Source organism: Desmodus rotundus, chromosome 3 (assembly GCF_022682495.2).
Source record: "Desmodus rotundus isolate HL8 chromosome 3, HLdesRot8A.1, whole genome shotgun sequence".
NCBI lineage: Eukaryota > Metazoa > Chordata > Mammalia > Chiroptera > Phyllostomidae > Desmodus > Desmodus rotundus.
Genome location: NC_071389.1, coordinates 58,832,727 through 58,852,525, shown reverse-complemented (window position 1 = coordinate 58,852,525; position 19,799 = coordinate 58,832,727). Strand labels below are relative to the sequence as shown.

Here is a 19,799-nt window from a genome sequence, read left to right as displayed (position 1 = left end):
AATGAAAAGGAGAGATCAGCTGTGTTTGGCCTTTAACTGATACCCGACAAAAAGCCGAAAAACTGTGGGCAGAGAAAGAGAGAGACAGCGTCTTCACATGATGTGTAAGGGGGCGTGACTACCATACTAGACATAGGACATCTATTAGAATTCAGCCCTTTGGTTACAGAAACATTGATGGTTTTCACATATGAACCTATCAAAACTAATGATCTAGTTTTTGAGGTTCTAGAAAAAGCAATTTCATTATTTAGTTTGAAACCAACTTTTTTTAGGAAGGAAGTGGACCAAAACTATCTCAAATCAGTAAAATCACTAAAGAAGTTTTCATTCACGTGCCTAGGAATTAAGGTGACATATACATGTTATGAAAATTAGGTAATATACTGAAATTTTTTAGTTGTATGAACTATACAATGAACATACAGAATACAATTTAGCAGTGTGAATTCTGAGGTTCAGAGGAAAACTACACAGAATGAGAACATAAGCTGAAGCCTACTCGTGAAATTTCCAATTGCATTTTAAATATCCCTTTATGGACCCCCCCAAAAATGAATGTTAGGCCAAATTAAAGTAGAAATATGTACCGGGTTTTGTTGTATCTATTTTATTCAGTATTAAGGTTTCATCAGTGAATATGGCAAAGAAATGCTCCCTTAAGGACCATGGAACAAAAAGAAGAGCACTTGCCTCAGTTACTGCAATGGTAGCTTTTCCCAGGCACTGAAGTTACCAGGACAGCAGGTAGCCATTCAAGTAGCTCACGATTAAAACCAAAGTCAGTTCCTTCTTTACAAAAGCGCGAGCCAAACCAATTTGTCAGCAACTGGTATCGGGCAAAAGTACAGATTTCTATCTGCCCTATTGAATAGCTAATTCAAGTTTGTTTTCTGGAAAAACACTAGCCTTAAAAGCCAAACACTTAAGAACACAGACAGACACTTGGCCAGCATCACACTATGGCTTCCTTCCACACTTCATGAAGCTAATTGGAGGCCTGAGTCTGTTAGTGCTCTGCATGCATAATGGTTTTGTAGGCCATAAACATATGCTTCTTTCACATGTGGAGTCTTTCAGCATCAGCGAGGAATGCTGGAGAAACTGAAAAATACAAATTTCATACTTACTGTAAGGAACACATTCATACTGGACTTCAAGATATTTGTATGTTCCAGGGCACGGGTCAGGAAATACATCTGACCCAGTAACTACTATACACTGTGTTCGATTGTTGCACCTGGAAAAGAAAACAAATCAAACTGTGCGACATGATAATCTATTTGCCTATTTTTACAAAAAATAATAATCGAGGACTGTTTCATATTTTTCAAGTAACTAGCACCATGAAACAAAAAAAATTGACTAATATCATTATTAGTTACAACAGCCATATTTTCTTTGTGTTGTGGTATTTCTGTATTGTGGGTCACACTAAATTTAAACTCCAAGTAAAAAGAAAATAGCTAACAGTTCCCTATTATTCTACTATGTTTTACTTGTAATTTTAACATATTCAATGTGTACTGAAAAAATACCAAGATACTCTCCATATCTAAGAATTAAAATTACAATTAAAATGGTACTATGATGGAACAGAAACATACAAACACAAATTAAATAGCTTAAAGTAAGTTTGGACAACATATTAAAACAGAGGAGGAGCCAGATTTTTAAGTTTATCCTCTAAACACAGTTTTGTGTTAAGTTTTCTATCACAGGCACTTTCAATACTCTTGATTTCACACACCATAGCACACTATCTATGGCTTCCATAAATGATAAAAAACATTTAAAGTGTTTAGCACAGTGCCCAATACATACTGAGTATTTAAACATTGTTTTTACTCTTTGTATTTTCATAGATCTATGTGCTTGTACTATTAATATGGTACAACTACGAACGTTGGTTCTTCTAAATTAAGACTCCCTAAAATAAAACATTAAAAAGAATGTCACTAACATGATGCCTAGCATGTCCTATTTATTACTATTGGAAATACTTTCTTATTTTTGTGTTGTCAGTAAATTATCAAGACTATTAGAATTAAGTTAGAACTCCAGGCAAGATGATATTTTAGTTCCGTGAATTTATCCAAATGATCTTTTTATAAGCTTTGTAAAGGCAAGAACTATCCTTTAAAAGTAATATTTGCCGGCTTTTATTTTATTTTCCAATACTATATAAATTAAGAAGGCAAAACAAGCAGAACAAGAGCATTATAACAAAATTTATTTAACAATTTGAATACCAGGCAATATATAGTGCCTAAAATAACCGGACTATAACATGGTAAATGAGGAATGAAAAAGCAGCCCGGCTGGCTTCCAGCACAGCAATTACCATAACTAAAGGGCAGTGGAGGGAGAGCTGTGCCCGGAGTGGGGGGGGACAGGTACGGTAAGTCAGGCACCCTGGAGCCATCTCAACTCAAGCCTGGCTGACTCTTCTTTAAAGAGCAGCAAGACCTGAAAACTTCTACAGAATCAAAAAGGTACATTGTATAGACCAAGGTATATTATTAAACAAAAGTCTTAAACGTTAAATAAATTATAACAAATATTGCTGGTTCAGATACTAAACTTATGATAAGTTTTATCATAATTAATCTGTAATACTCTATGCTGTATTTTTTTTAAAACATACCATACAAAATAATTTCCAAGGGCATGGATGATACAACTGGTGCCCTGTCACATTCTTACACAACATCATGTTCTACTCTCACTAGTCTGTATTTCTCATGAATTGGTTCAATCACATGAGGAAATTTGCCAATGGCTGTCAATTTAGTGTAAATGAATTATTTTAACATGAATCACACAGAACCAACTTTATATCCTAAAATTTTAAACAACAGAGCAGATGGATTTAAGATTTCTCAATAGTATCTAATGTTTCAACTAATGTTTTATTTTCTCCTTTGTTAAATTTTACAGCAAAAGAGGGTTCATCACTTTTTTAAAGTTTCTGGATCTCCCAGGAACCCTCAACCACTAACCTGGTCCCCATGAAAAACTAAAGTTCTTTTATTTTCTTCCTTGTATTTATTTATACCTGCAAGGATCCTCCCTTCATATCGCCTTCGCACCCTTCAAAAACAGTAATATAAACTCATGGAAGACATGCCTTTGATACACTCCCTCAATATACATTTTGTAGCCACTCGAGAGTGCTGACTCTGCCATGCTGCGGCTGGTTTTAAAGTGTCATCTAAAAGATATTCCTGATAAAACCCCCTAAAAACTCTTCCACTTGTCAGTGACCTTTTCATATACATCATCACCAGCCCCCTTTCCCACAGAAGCCTCCTCTCACACCACTGAACCAAGAATAGGTGGGAGAAAGAGGGAACTGTGCTCAAGGTTGAAATGCACGAAGAGCATGAAGGACTGTGGACCAAGGTGTAGAAGGAGGTATGTAGCCCAAAGGATCTAGGAATTTATATGGTTTTTCAAAAATAAAGGAAACGGAGATTACCTAATTTTTACCACTAGAAAATCAGAAAAATAAATATGACTTTAATATGGAATTTAAACTTTCTTCTACATTTCTCAATGTCACAGCATGTTTCCAAGAAGTATACAAGGGATATTACTGCTCCCATTATACACATATACATATACACACACGTATATACACACATACACACACATATGTATATATATATTTTAAAAGACCATCACCATTTAAATGAAGAACAATTGCTCAAATTTACTTTTTATGATGTTTGCGTTGGTCATCATACCAAAATTACTGGTTCAAATAAGTGTCAAAAGCAATTACCATAATTAATAATCATATTGTACAAAACATTCACTTTAAGACAGCAAATGGTGTTAATTCTTGGGCTATATTCCTAAGTAAAATTAAAGGGAAGGAGAATTAATGGAGTTGCTGTAAGTATAATTATGTACATTTGTAGAATTTGTGGCCTCCTAGATGTCAAAAATGTTCGATGTATATATCATAAATTCAAAAAATTAATCTTGAGGGGAAAGAAAAGATACTTAGGGGCTAAAATGGTAAAGGATCGGCAAGAAGGAGAATGCACAAATATAAGAGCATCAGATTTATATAATGGTATCTTGACTCATGGCAAATAAAACCAAAGCTTTTAGAGAACCAAATGATGGCAATAAAAATACAGACTATGTACATTCAATTATGAATGAAGCAGGCATCCTTAAGTTTCCAAATACAGTAAGTATGAGACACAAGGGAAAAGGAAATATCTAAGATGAGCTGTTAGTATAAAAAAACCCTGAAAACTTCTTACCCAATTCACTGCTGGTAAGACTGTAAAATTGTAAACTGCTAAAATTTAAGATGATCGGTAAAGAGAAAGCAAGTTAGCTACAGAAGCAAAGTAAATTCCCACCAACTGCTCTGAAACAGCACAACCAAGATCAGAAAGCCATTCATTCGTTTGGATTCTCAGCCCTGGACATACATAGTCAGTCCCTGGCACTATTTTCTCTCTCCCTCCCCACCCTCGTATGGTTGTACTAACAATGACAGTATCAGTGTATTTTAGTAATACCATGTGAATTATGTTAAAATTCTACATTTATCAAAGGTTAAATAAAAACAAGTATGAAAGAGAACAAGGCAGAAGAGAAGGAAGTGGACTTTTTAAACAGGTGGACCTTTGAGTACAACTTGAAGGAAATACGATCACAGTTCATCATATTTTACACACTTCAACTTTTTAAAAATTGATATTTTGCTTCATATTTGTAAAGACAGACAGATGAGTTAGGATAGCCCTGACTCTCAACAAATGTGGTCCTCAGAGCAGCAGCGCCAGCATCAACTGGGAGCTCAGCAGAAATGCGCGTCCAGGCCCTACTCAAGACGGTCAGACTGAGATTGGAAGGCCACAGCCAGCAATGAGCGTGGTAATCAGCTCTGCAGGTGATTCTGATGAATAAAAACCACTGGGTCAGAGAAAGGTTGGGTACTTTATAGAGAATAAAAAGGTATGGAAATTCACGCGTTTTGCTCTGTACATTTTTATAAAAAATACAAGTGAAATAGAAAATCATTAAGTGATGAATATGATTTATGCAGCAAATGCATATACAGTTTACAATATTAAAATGTCTGCCTTTGCTATTTTCATCGTAAGAATCAAGGGTCTCACTCTCTCTAATTTTGAGCAAACAGTTAGTTATTTACAAATCCCCAAATGTGAGGGGTCTAAACAAGTGCAATCTCTAGGAGCATGCATACATCACATGCAAGCCCATTTTTAACAACACAGGGAAAATCTGATCTTTTACTAAAAATTTGCAAGCCAATGGAAATTTCTAACACCAAATAAACCTGGAAATAAACATTTTTTTGACTGTGTGAAAATAAACTGTGTTCCCTGGGAGACCATTAATATAACAATTACACACACAGAAAAGATTTACTGTAGTCATTACAAAGTTTTCTCTATTCAACCTTTGACTTATTCAAATAAATTTAGACAAAGCAGCTCAACTATAGGAAGAAATAATATGATTTTTTTTAGAAAGAATTCAAGAGGCATAAAGGCAGTCCTTGCAAATAATGTCTAAGCAACTTCAGGGTATAATGTATGACTTAACAGCTAATAAACAAATTTAAAAGTACATAGGTATTCAGTCTCAAATTCTAAGCATTTAATCATTCTTAATATTCTACTGACCTTTCAAAAATTTCCAAAAGTTGGCATGTATAGACAAAAAGCTAATCATTATTTCACACTGGGTTAAAAGCACTTTCAAAAAATATCACCTATATATAATTGCTACACATTATTTTAGATTTCAACTTTTTGTCATATGACAATAAATATTTTTTCATCTAATCTTCTTACTAATTGAAAATATACATAGAATACAACACTCATCCTGAGAATTCCATATGTAACTAAATTAAATCCAATAATAGATGCTTTGTAACATTATCAAGTTCAAATGCCAGAATAAAAGTAGTATTTCTGACATTAATATTCATATCTTACATTTTAATCATAAAACCCATCGACTCCAACAAAGAAAATCTAAATCCTGCTTTACAGACCATAAAGCTGTTTTAAATGGAGCAAAAAGACTGAGTTTTAAAAATTATTTCAAAAGTCATTTCCATAAGTCTTTCCACTTTAAATTAAAAAGATAATAATAAACTTCTCAGAATGAAGCCAAATGTACATCTCAAAACTTGAAGAAAATAAAACTGAATAATTCTGGAGTTTGAGAATTTACTAATTTACTTTCTATGCACCAGGGTATAGCAGTGTATTTGCAAATTAGCAAAATTTACAATGTAACATTTAAAGTCACTTGTTCAGATTTGTACACAGTAACACAAGAAAAAAATACTTCAAGGAACAACTAATGAATCACTCAACCATCAAAATTATGAGACGGTACAAAGTTAAAATTATTAAAACAGTATATTTTATCTTTGGGATGTAATCAATGTTTTTGGGTTTCAATATAAATCTGAAGGCAGCCACAATATTTTTTGAAATTAAGATAAATGTTGCCAAGAAAATGTGTAATTGATGAAAAGTCATTTTGTAAATGTGTAACATCATTAACTCACATACTTGTATATGGAATTTACTTAGAAACTATCATGCAGAGAATAAGAGCACTACAGTATTTTAAAGAAACATCTTTTTTTACTTGAGAACAGTAGTGTTTCATCACTAATGAAATATTAATGCAAACAAACTACTAATATGCTGCTTTCCTTAATTTTTTAAAACTGTAAATGAGAGGTACCATGCACGCGTTACTTATTATAATCTAAGAATAAACTGTACAAAGATCAACAATATAGCACAATATTTAACTGTTTGGAAGCAAAACCATTTGTTAACTGGCAAGATTAGTTTTTCAAAGCAGGGGCTTTAGAATCGGAAATTCACAGCTCAACTGCTTACTTAACTGTGTGTCCATAAGCAATGTATTAAAATTTTCAACCTTAGCTCTTTCATCTGTAAAACATAATGCCTACCTTACAAGTTTGTTGTTAATAAATGGGATCATACAGGCAAACCCTTTGCATAATCCCTCAACAAGTATGAATTACCAAAAACGACAAAAAATCATTAATAACAATTACCGCTCCCTTGTATAAGATGGACACAGATTTGCAAACCTTAAAGAGGTAGAAGTTTATTCTTCCCTGGTCCCTCTACTGTGCATGATTTCCTGTGTACAGCTTTAAAAACAGGCCAAACTATTCATGCAAATTTGTTTCCTTTCCAACTCTAATCTTGAATTGTATAATGCCCAACAAATTGCTTTTACTCTTCTTTTGATTATCTTATGCTCATTTTTACACTTTACCAAGTGCAAAGTATGGAGATGAGATTCCATGTGTAACCTATTGTGAGAGGTGTTTCAATCAATAGTTCTGTTCTGCTGATTAAGCAGGGGCTTCTGTTTGGCCAAGATAACATTAGTTTCTCCAGTTATGCTCCAAAAACCACTGGGGATCTTCAGCAGATCATTAGATATGCTACAATAAAGCTTTGGTACATTCTCTTTCCTTCCTTAAATTACTTCTTCACTGCCCCATCATTCCTGGTCTCGATGGCACCGCATTATTACTGCATTTCCCCTAAACATGCACTAGAGCTATGTCTCCAGGACATAGGATGCCATTTTCAACAGAAGCTTCTGCTTGAAAATACAAATTAAGAAAATTTCATTATCTCCTGCCAGGGGCCATTATTCACCACAGTTCTAAGGAAGATTAAAAATTCAAAATCTACCGACTTGAACAAATACTCCGGCCTTCAACAGAAAACCTCAGTACATCATGAGAGAAACTAAAAATTAATGTTTGCTGAACTTTGGAGTTCTCCTCTAGAATTAATTCAGTCCTTTCCTGAGTCTGTATGTTCGGTGAAGGCTGCCTCACCAGTTGCAGTTTCAGTGGCAACCTTACGTTAAAAATTCAATTATAAAGTACTACCAGAAAGAGGTCTGTTTCTTTCCTTCTGTCTTGGTTAAAACTGCTCACGTTTTGGAGATGAAACAAATGTTTTCAAGGTACCATGGTATCATATAATGATACCCTTTTCCAAACTGCCAAAAATAAGCAGAACATTCACAGGAATACCCTGGAAGAGTTTAAACCATATCCACATGGGGAATCGTATCTTCTCAATGAACAAAACATGTGTGGTTGAATTATTGCACTATAAATCCATTCTTACCAATGAAATAGAAATAATACTCATCCTTGAGCTTCAAGTAATAAAAATATTACATATTACATATTATCAGTAAGGAAATTTTATTCTATTCAGGTATACAAGTTTAAAAAAATTGATAAACATTACCACAGAGAGTAAAAAAAGACAAAAAATGGACACAGGCAATAGATAAATTCTTACCAGAGGTGATTATATGCCTGATATGTAACAGAAATTCAGTAATTTTTAAAAAAATAAATGAGATAATGATGAATACTTAACTCATTTCTGCTGGTAAATAAGCACTTTGTAGAAAATAAAACTAGACATCCCATTCTGCTTCAATCAGCTGTACTTGATTCTCAGAGGATTCTGGCAATCTGGACATAGCTTAGTATCATGAAAGCCAGTAATATATTGTGTTGGCCAAAAATATCTGTTTAGTTTTTTTCCATAAAAGACACATTTTTCATTTTCACCAATAATTTTGTTGACTTGGATATTCTGAGTATGTCAGCTATCTCACACATAGTATAACACTGACTGTTCTCAATTAATGTCTCCATTTGATCGCTATCAACTTCAACTGGTCCACCCAACCGTGGAGCATCATCCAGAGAGAAATCTCCAGTATGAAGCTTCACAAATCACTTTTGACACATTTGACCAGTCACAGCACCTTTTCCATACACTGCAGAAGATCTTTTTTTTTTTTCATTTCAGTTGTGTTTTTATACCTTTCTTGAAATAATAAAGCATAATATGCTGAAAATATATACTTTCTTCCATCTTCAATATTAAAATAACTACACAAAAATTCACCAATTTTGATACTTTTAAAAAAATGCATGCTGATATGACTGCTATCACAATTCAATCTAACAAAAATTGTTTCAAATGGAGTTAGACGACTAAGCACTAGTAGAGCCATCATACAGGAAAAAAACAAAAAACAAAAGAAATTTTTGGCCAACCCAAATAACACCTGAGAGACAGGTCTGCTTCAGGAGCAAGGACGAAAAGTACCCTTTGGCTCCCAAACCACTTCTTCATACATTAAAAATTCTAAATAAGCAAGGAACATGGTACTGCAGGCACCAAAATTCCTTTCTTTTTAAGTCTGTATTTAGAATAAATTTTCATACACATAGCAGGCAATCTTAAAACATGAAAGGTAAGTTCCAATCCAAATACATTTGCTCAAGCAAAGTAATCAAATACACTGTGGGGATATGAAGGTACAGGTAGCAATCATCCTCACAGGTTAAAGAGAGAAACAGAGTTGAATATTAAACCAAATCTTTCATTTTTTATTGTACATATATTGAAATGCTTTCCTATAATCTAAACTTCTGGAAAGCTACGGAAAATGGTTCCTGCTTTCTTTAAATATTTATTAATGATGATTTGTGAGCCTAACTAATTGCAAGGTAAACATAACATTAGGGAGCTAAATGGTGTGTAATTAATATGGCAAAAAAGAGGTGTTCTATAGTAATGTTCCCATTTGTCACATAACTGTGATCTCATTATTTGATAATTTGTGTATTCTAGAAGATTTCTATTCATCATAAAGTTATTTAATTCTGGAAGTATGTTAGGATATTGTACTTTCTAAGCATTAAGAACATTGTGTTATCCAAAGAATTTTAAAATCATTGAAATAAAGCTCAATTATTGAAATAAATTTACTACCAATATCTCTAGGAAAATATGCTTGTATATCAGCACATGTATGACGAGTACATAATTTGGAAAAATACATAATATAATTTCTGTTTGTTTTAGTTTTCTATATACTATTATTTTCAAAAATGTAAAACATAAATTTTTGCAACTATATTTTTAATAAGACATAGAAAAAAACCCAATTTATTATTTAATCAACTATAAGCAAAAAGCACAAAATATCTTTCTATCAATACATGAACATAACCCGTATGACTGCAAGTGTATAGTACGTAAAAGAAATAGAAAGTCAAATAAATAAGCATCAGTAAGATACAGCTCGTTAACAAAAGCTTAAGCTCATGCCCAGAAGATTGTCATTCTGTTTTCCAATATGTTGAAAACAGGAATAATGTAAAAGTGACACCTCCCTTAATCATTTGTGTCAGAGTAAAATATTGTGTCAGGAACAATACCCACGGAGTGTGCATACTCTAATATTGATACCTAATTGTGCACCATACAAACTTAAAAAATATCTTCAAAAACCCCACACTGATTACCAAATCAAGCACTTTGAAATGGCCATGCTGATCTACTAAAGACAACTTGTGTGTTGCAGAAACGTCCGAAATTCCTCGCAGTTGTTACCGGACGCAGGGTCAGCTTAATGCAAATGAGGCTTGACTCCCTCAGAGCCTCGTCGATCCAGTATAGAGTTTCTTCTTTGTAGAAATGCACATTCAACAGAAGTGCACTTGCTTTTATTAGCAAAATAACAAGCATTTATTTACAAAGCTTGTCACTGAGACTAAGTTTCATTCACAGGGTTATCAGGTCTAACTGCTTACTGAAAGGAAAAAGAAATAATTTATGGGGAGATGAAACTATAAAATAATGAACTACTTTAAAATTATCACTTGTGTCCAAATTTTCAAGAATTCTGCTTTTAATAACTTAAATTATTGTGACGTGTATCAATTAAGAGCAATGCTCTTTAAAAATGTTAACCTACTATAGTTTGCACTTGCAGAAAACTATCCCATTGTTAACAAGGGAAAAGGGAGATCACTATGGGATGCCCTAGTTAGATTAAATTAGCAAGAAACTTGTTACTAGACCATATAAAAGACATAGCGTAATAAAACATGACCTTGCAGAGTCTTGGAGCCAATCTGTGATGTTTTTTCCTTCCTCTAACCCTTGCTAATTATCTGCAAAGTTACAGACCCCTTTGCATGGGTTATTTTTCTTCAAATTGTGAGGGGATTTTTGGTTTCTAAATATTTAATTAGTCTTGTTATGATATGAGAATTGTTGTACATGCCAAGCATTTTGATTTTCATTCTCTATTCCTGCTAATTATCCTCAGATTTAAATTGGTCATCCCACATCTTTTCCTTTTGTAATTATTTACTTCTTAAAGATCATTTGGTGAAGAAATATTTTCACCCTTATGGCTCTTCTTTTCCACAAATGGCTTTTCTGGTCCGTTAATTACACGCTCAGAAGATTAGAGTTTGAAATAATGCAAAAACAACCGACTAAAAGGAATTTTAGAGGGCAAACTGAGTAAATTAGATGTTTGTCGCTAATATTTTAAATTCACCTTAAAGATTATTCATTCCCTTGGTTTGAATATGGCTTTGATGAACAGAAAAATTATGCCATAAATATTTTTCTGCCTCCTGAGATGTTTGATGGGGTGTCATTTGTCAGTATTATAAATTTCTCGTCTAATTGACAGCTAATATAATTTCCGCTTTTACAGACCTCACTTGATTACAGCACAGCAACCAGTTCACAGAACTTCCTATGCAAAGCAAACTGAATGCACAGAAATAAAACCATTGAGACTTTTGGTAGTATGACGGTTAACATTTTTTACCTATACAAAATTTTAGACAAAGCGTAACTTTTTGTTTAAGTATTTCACTGACTCAAGAAAGTTTCACTTTTTATTAAAATGACTGCATTCTCTAAGTGCTTGTTTTGTTTTCTTTTTAACAAGAGGCAAATAAGCTTGCTATTCTTTTCTTTACCCAAACTGAATTATCTATCACAACCTTTAGTACAGTTTCTTCATCAAACTTATTTTTCAGATCAATACATTTTTCTTATAAATTTTAAAGTATTTTATATTCCTCCTACAACTTATAAAATATTTTGCTAGTAAAAATGTGGCAGAGTATGTAAATGAATGTATAGGAATACCTTGGTAAAAGGAGATGCAAATATAAGAGCAGCATTTTAATATGAATTGAATTAATAAATTAATATCAAGGACAGAGAAATATGTAAATATTTCTCCAAAGGCTCAAAGTGAAAAGTCGATCTGAAAAAAAAGTGCTATGTAATCATTCTGAAAGTCTTTTTCTTTTAATTATCTAGTTTTAACTTTGTGCCCCATGAAAACAGTTCTTTATGGTTTCTTTACATTGTTCTTTCTAATCTAGAAAATTGCATTGGAACTAAATTCTTACAGAAATTAATGTCTGTGTACACTTCTTGAACTACGTCTTTCTCAATACAAAGACCATTTGAAGGACCTTAAGTCTCTGAGGTGGAACACTTTCAGAGGCTAGGACACTGGGCTAAGAGTCTGAGGAACTGCTGTTTTCCAGCTCACAGGGGTACCCTGTACGCAAGCCGCTGAGCAGCAGCTCCCAGTTATGTACCTGGCGATGAGGGAAGCACAGGCATCTGTAGGAAGCCCAGCTAAGGAGGAGGCACAGAGAAAGCCAACACATACGCCATGATGGGCAAACAGTATTAAAGTCTTAAAGTCTCCCCTGATCATCCAAACCTGAACTGATCTTTCTCTCCTTTCTCTATGGCAGTAATTGTAGATGTACACTTTATATATTTATGTACTTATATATTACATATATAACTATTTTGGCAAGTAATGACATTCTGCTTTGAGGCATCTCCACTTCCATTTTACATTTTAATTGTTATTTAACTCACCAAGTATTTTCCGTGTTTAGACTTAAGCTGTAAACTCCTTTTTCTTTCTATTCCTTTCCAAACACCCCAAAGAGTGCTTGGTATATGAGAGACCCTACAATGCCCTAAGTCGTGTCTAGGACACTCCTTTTACCTCTTCAGTTAGATACTGTTAGGCTCCTTTTAAATCCACAGGATTCCTAGTCCTGTTTACAGCAAAATTTACTCTCTCATTAATACCTTCTAAATTGGATTTCTCATTATTCTGTATTTTACTAAGATCTTATCATTGAAGGAACAATTCAAAATGTCCCTTTGATACATACTAGTTGTCATTTCCCTAATAAAAAGTGCACAAACTTTGTATAGATGTTTACCTAACTGTTCCGTAAGATAAGAGGTGAAAAACAAAGGCAAAAATCTGGATCAACAGACTCTTGGGATACTCTTCGCAGAGCAGGTGTGGAAGGCTGAAAACAATCCTTAATGCCCACAGTTTGAATATAAATAATCAAATCCATCAGAGACTTATAAAGAGGTGAATACTTTGTGGATCATACACTCTCAAAATTAATGGAGTCTCACCTGACTGATAAATGTATGGCAAATTTCACTGGCTCACTTCTGATAAATCAGAACTAATCTTTAATCATGACAAAATATTCATAATCTAATCCTTTTATCAAATTGACTATCACTGCAGGAGTCTCATGTGTTTGCACAATTAAAAACCCCATGTCAGCTGTATATAATAAGGCATTACATTTGATGCAAATCCTTTTCTATTGAAATATGTGCCAAGCTGACAGCAGGAAGTAGCTGATAAGAAAGCAACAAGGCACTGCTGATAGCATTCTTGATAACTGAACACCTTCTCATAAGCATTCAGTCCACAGCATATTACCCAAAGTGCTCTTTAGAAAAAGACACACACACACACACACACACATCAAGGGAAGTGCCTTCTTGCTGCATCTCAGTCACAAAGGCAAGAAATTATCTAAAAGCAGATAGTTGACAGGGAAAGAGGAGGAAGGGAACGATAATTTTATATACATTCTGGCACTAGAAGCAGTAATATAAGACATTATCAGCAATATAAGACATATCTTATATGTCGAAATACCTAGTTTTGAAAAGCAGAGTAATACCCTAAATATACTACATCCAAACAATATCTATGCAGAAAAAATAAATGACCGAATGAATATAACATTATGTATTACTATTGTCTGCTTGTAAAAGGAGCAGACTCCATATTGCTTCAGAGTTAATATAAAGGGCATTAAACACTAGTGTTATCTTCCATATTGATAGAGTTAAAATAAACTCACAGACTTAAACTCAATTTTTCACATAAATTTTATGATTTATTCCACAATTTTGAGAAATATAAAGGACACAGTCTTTGAAAAATCCCTTCCTCCTCAGCCTAAGTGCAAAAAGAAAACTCCCAATGCCACGGAGGAAGAAGCAAGCTGGTGAGATGCTACATGCAACAGAAAGTTTGAGAGGGTGGGGACAGATGTTGAAAACTCCCTTAATCAGACCTATGCTCAGTATTTCCTTGATATGAAAGTATATTTTTGCACAATAGGCCCCTGCTCATCACTTCCCTTCTCCATGAGTTTTTGGAATTTCATTGTGCTATATCAAGAGATTTGACATCATTATTCCTGTACATACCTCATCTCCTTCACCAGATTATAATAATATCTGAGGGGTTAGTGCCTGTTTTAAGAATCTCCGAGCCATGTGCAGTGCATGACACTGTGCCTTATTTAAAATTTAAGTCCATAAATGTCAGTGTACAGACTTGAAAGTATTCTGACTGGTCATTCATAAATAAGTTGAGAGTATCTGGCACACTAACTAATATATTATGCAACTCAATGTTAGTTGGTAGCATAAACCAGTGAGTAAAAGATAAATAATGTTCAGTCCCATAACCATAAGATATAAACCAAATTAAGACTCTTATGATTTATGTGGTTTGTGTAAGTTTTCAAAAATTACAATGAAGGCAGAAAGCTCTTATTCCATATTATATTCCTACAGAATTAGCTTCGTATCAGTAACTTGTATGAAAGGCTCTCCTCACTGTGACCTATAAAATGTTAGCCTCAAAAGCTTTAAACACGGCTCACACCACGTACAAGCTTGGGAGTACAGGGCTGTGTGCTGTGGAGCAGCAACCCTGCTCTTCTGAAAGCTAACGTGCACTCTGAGGCTGGAGATATAAACAGGGTAAGCATATTAAATAATGCATAGCTAGGAAAACATCTTTATCATTGCAGATTAAAGGCACACTGCATATTGCATATTTATTATATTATACACATTAAAATCTATTAAGCTATTTTAAGATTTGCATGTTTTACAAAAGTTACAGCTAGATGGAGATTGTTGTCATTTACTAAAATGTATTTGAAGTTACATATTTTATAGCTAGAAAGCCTTGGAATTATTTTTATTTGCAAAAGCATTCTCATACTTCAAGTGCTACCCTCACACATGTAATTACTTATTTTATGTTAGCAATCACAGTAAATTTATTAACTATATTTGATATGTCACTATAAAGAAAAAGACACACTAGAGCTTGCTACTGCTCTTATCTTTGACCCTTCAACTTTTCCATTTCAGCAACCTCATTAATGTCAAAATGCCATTAGAACGTCTGGCCGCTTTAAAATTTCTACAGCCTGAGCAAGGCAGTGCTTTCTTTTTTTATATACAGCAAAAAGCTTAATAAAGCCTCAAAGGTCAGAATATTACCTTTATTAAAAAATAAGGACCACATGACAAAGATAAACTTCAGAGTGGAAAATGCCATTTTTAGACCTGAATCGGGCATTTCTTTTTTGCTTTAAAACTAATTTAATTTGTCCTATTTTAAAAAAATGTTTTTAATTGCCAGATTCCTGAAATGTATGCAGTAACCCATACCACTGACAGAATCCCTTTTTATATAAACAGTACTCCCTTTCGTAGGTTGGGAAACACAGGCAGTGGGATCCCACAGAGGCAGACACGTCTGTGGGACGCACACAGTGCTTTCAGAACGACCACTGACCCCGAGGAAGCGGGAGCGGGTACAGTGAGAAGTCCAGGGTGGCGGCTACAAAGGCCCAAAAATTGCCCAGGGAAGGGGCTCTGGAGTTGGGAAAGCCCTTCGGTTTGCAAAATGAGACAGAAGATGATGAGGACAAGCCTTTGTACTCTGCCTTCCTGTCCGATGAGGGCTGCCTCTGGGAAGCAGAGTGTGAGATCCCTTCAGCCCGGGCAGGGACCCACCCTGAGCCCATCAGCAGGCAGTGCCCTGGGCAGCTAGGGCGGAGAGAGAGAGCGGCCTGATCCTAGGGGGAGTCATCCAGCACACAACACTGTAACGATAGAGTTTAATGAGAACCGTTTTCACATCCCTTCTTTTAATACTACTGTACTTCTCATTGTCACGATTTTAACTGTATGCTATCCTCTTGTACACACTGACATGTCAATCCTGTTTACTAAGTGATATTCAATGGGTTTCCTATAGAGCGATGAACCTTAACAGGCAGCTTTTAATTGGCCCACATAGGAAACAATATTACTATTAATTCCACGGCTACAGCATAAAATAAAACCATTGCTTCTCTAACTCTAGAGCAATTAGACCTCTCGGCTATTTGACTAACTCTGCTTCATGATACCCAATGCAGTTAATTATATTTTTTGATGTTAATAGTCTCTGTCAGTCTCAAGCATAACTTCTCTTTGATGAATATTTAAATTATATTTGAATAAAAATAATCTTGGTTACATTTCCTATTCAGTAATCATCACAGCTTAATAAAGGTCTACTCGTCAAGAGTTGAAATAAATGGCGATGCACATACAAAGGTCCTACATCTACTTATCAGATAATATGTTTGCAATTACCATTATCTATCTCTCTATCTAACATATGTTTTTATATACGTTTAAAAAGGTATCTTCTCATTCACATAACAGCCCATAATTAGATTTCAGAAGTTACTTATAAAAACATTTTTTTCAATTATATATACAGCGTTCCATAAATTAAAGATGAGAACATCTTAGGACTGTCATAAGATAATTTAATGTATGAAAAAATTATCAGGTTATAAAATGACCTAGAAAAATCGGCATACATTCTCTTGCCTCCTCTAGCTGCATTGTTTTGGCAAGTTCAAAGAGTAGTAAGGAAAAAAAAAACTTTGAGGCACACTAAAAGGTTTTTTGATTATGGACCTTTTAGAAATCCACTGAAATAATTACTAAAAAACAAAAAAAAGGAACTTAAAAATAAGTTTTCTACACAGGGTCTACCATGGGAATGGGGAGGAGAGTAAAGGTGAAAGAAACTTCCAAAACTCGTGACTGTGGAGTGAGAGAAAAGTATAAAAGCAAAGCCCATTCGTGTAATTTCTTAAAAACATGCCTACACCTTATTTAATTTAAAACCCTTTTCATCCAGTTATAGTACAATATGAAAGGTTTAAATCAATCATTTCTTTAACATAAAGTGTAAAAATGTATTTCTACCCCAAATGTTCCATTGAATAGTATTTTGTTATCTACTTAATGCCCCTTAATAAATTATATTAAATTTTTAAATTTTTAATCTTTCTTCTCCCAAATCCCAAATTCTTGGAATACAAAGGAGAAACAATGAAATGCTACTAAAAAGACATAATGAAATGTGCTGAAATGCACACATCAACCTATGAATGTCAGTGGAACCCTGTGCCAATGTCCTGAAACTATCACATTAGAAATAAAACAGGCAGAAGTAGATTCAGTTTTTTGAGGTCTAAAGCTTAAAATTTAGGGGTTCTACTTCAAGGGTAAAATTGAAACACTACAAGGAGAAAGTCGGATTCCAAAGTGAATACTTACTTAGAAAAAAATAACATCAAAACAAACAAAACATTTTTAAAAGCTTACTCATATCACAAGAAATAAAACACAGAATCTTAATGTTTTAATAAATTTAATTGCCTGACATTCTTCATAAAATTATCCTTATAATTTTTTTACTCCATTGTCTATGATTGTCTCCTTATCTAACAATTTTATAGGGTCACTTCTACGGCTTTGCTTTTCCTCCAGAACAGATGGTTAAAATTTGCTTCTTATTATTGATGTTGGGGTACATAAAGTGTGCATCTACAATGTCAGAGGTGCTTGTGTTTGTGACCTGCTATGGCCTGTGCCCCACGCACACTGGTAGTTTTGTATGGTTCAATTTGATACGACACTCGTTACAAGAGGGGAACAGGATGGTGCATTTAAAATCCTAAGTACCACGTTTCATATGCTCTCTATGTATCTACTATACATGCTCTACCAAGGATATCAGAAAATAACTTCTGTTTTGATTAGTTATCTATGAGAGCCAAATCTCCACTTGTTGTTTTACACATGTAATGACTGAAAGAATTTTCCACAAACTAGCTTCTGGCTCCATACATTTCAAACATTGAAAGGTGCCAAAGGACGCTGATATTGTAATAGGACACCTGGCCTTGCACCTTTATGTCATGATCGGTAATGTAGTATGATGAGTAATAGGAGTATTTCTAGAGGCAATTTTTCTTTTCCAGAAGAGCTAGCAATAACTAAATGGTGCATAAGTGTCTGCAATCACATAAAAACACCCCAGTAAATCCAACCTGAATTTATCACTAACTGAACCTCCACTTAGCAGAATCCCAAAATGCTCTTGGCTACTCCTAAGTCACCATACATGAAGGAAAGCATAACAAAACTGAAGTCCAATAATGAAATTGAAGCCTTAATAGACATTAAAACCTTAAAAGATTATTCTTTAATGTCATATTTAGCAAATTTTACAAAAACATATGGCCCTGTGAGCATGCTGCTAGTGGCTCTAACATGGTCTTGGATGGGGCCTGCGCAAAAGAAGGGCTATGACTTTTAAGATTCATCAGCCACATGGTAAGTCCATTTATGAAACAGAGTAGTATTTTCACCAAGTACAGGTGAGTTCAGTAACAATTAAATATCTGCAATCTGAATACAAGAACGGAGAGGTCACTGCTGTGATCGCAAGCCAATTTACACAGAATGACTCACTCCAGACACTCTTCACCATGGGGACTGTGTATAGGCAAGTTCTAAAACTACGACTTTATTACTTGCATATAACATGTTAAGAAACACTGGGAGAACTGTGACACATATTAGTTACATGACATACTTTATTGATATATGTGAAATCTAAATGTGGATTAGCAAACAGCACTAAAAACTAACAAAATTGCTATAAGATACTTTATAAAAACGTGGAGCTAATTTAAAAGAACAAATCTTAAATCTGTAAGGCAGATCAATATGTATTAGTAAAATGCTATCCCAAACCTAATAACGTACAATAATTTCCCTTGAACGTGTGCAAATTAGAGTACTGTTGCTGTGGTTTCTATGGTCTAGGGCTGTATTGTGTGATATGTGGAAAAATTAACAGGCCCATAACAAATGACAGTTTAAGTTGTTTTTAAATAATTTACTACCAAACCTTTTTTCTCCCTTCATTTAATAAAATTAGTTACTAGTCAGTACAAATGATACTGACTCCCAATCTTGTTTATGATGTGGCAAAGCAGAGCTCCTAAATTGTGGTAAAGAAATAAGGCTTTGGAGTAAATCAATGACCAAGGGTATTTTCTCCACCAAATAACATCCAGGTAATTTTTTAACTTACTGGTATTTATAAACCTCAATAAAATAAAAAGGATCATGAGGGTATTCTGCTAAGTGAAATAAGTCAAACAGAGAAAGAAAAACACTGCATGATCTTATGTGGAATATGAGAACAACAAAAACTGAAGAAACAAAACGGAAACAGACTCACAGACACTGAGAACAGACTGATGGTTGCCAGTGGGAAGGAGAGTTGGGGGGGCTGAATGGAAAGGTAACTAAATTGGTAGTTACAAAATAGTCACGGGATGTAAAGTACAACAT

General features: G+C 34.2%; 1 protein-coding gene across 21 annotated transcripts in view; it reads right to left on the bottom strand.

Moving 5' to 3' along the window:
• Nucleotides 1-19,799, bottom strand: part of ADGRL2 (adhesion G protein-coupled receptor L2) — a 259,736-nt gene that overhangs the window by 52,932 nt on the left and 187,005 nt on the right. For all 21 annotated transcript variants that reach the window (XR_008426326.1, XR_008426325.1, XR_011650979.1 and 18 more), the window contains one exon: nucleotides 1,131-1,240. Coding sequence is in view for 18 of the 21 variants with exons in the window: in XM_045199417.3 (XP_045055352.2) it covers nucleotides 1,131-1,240 (110 nt within the window). In the remaining 3 variants the exon portion in view is untranslated. The remainder of the gene's footprint in view (nucleotides 1-1,130; nucleotides 1,241-19,799) is intronic.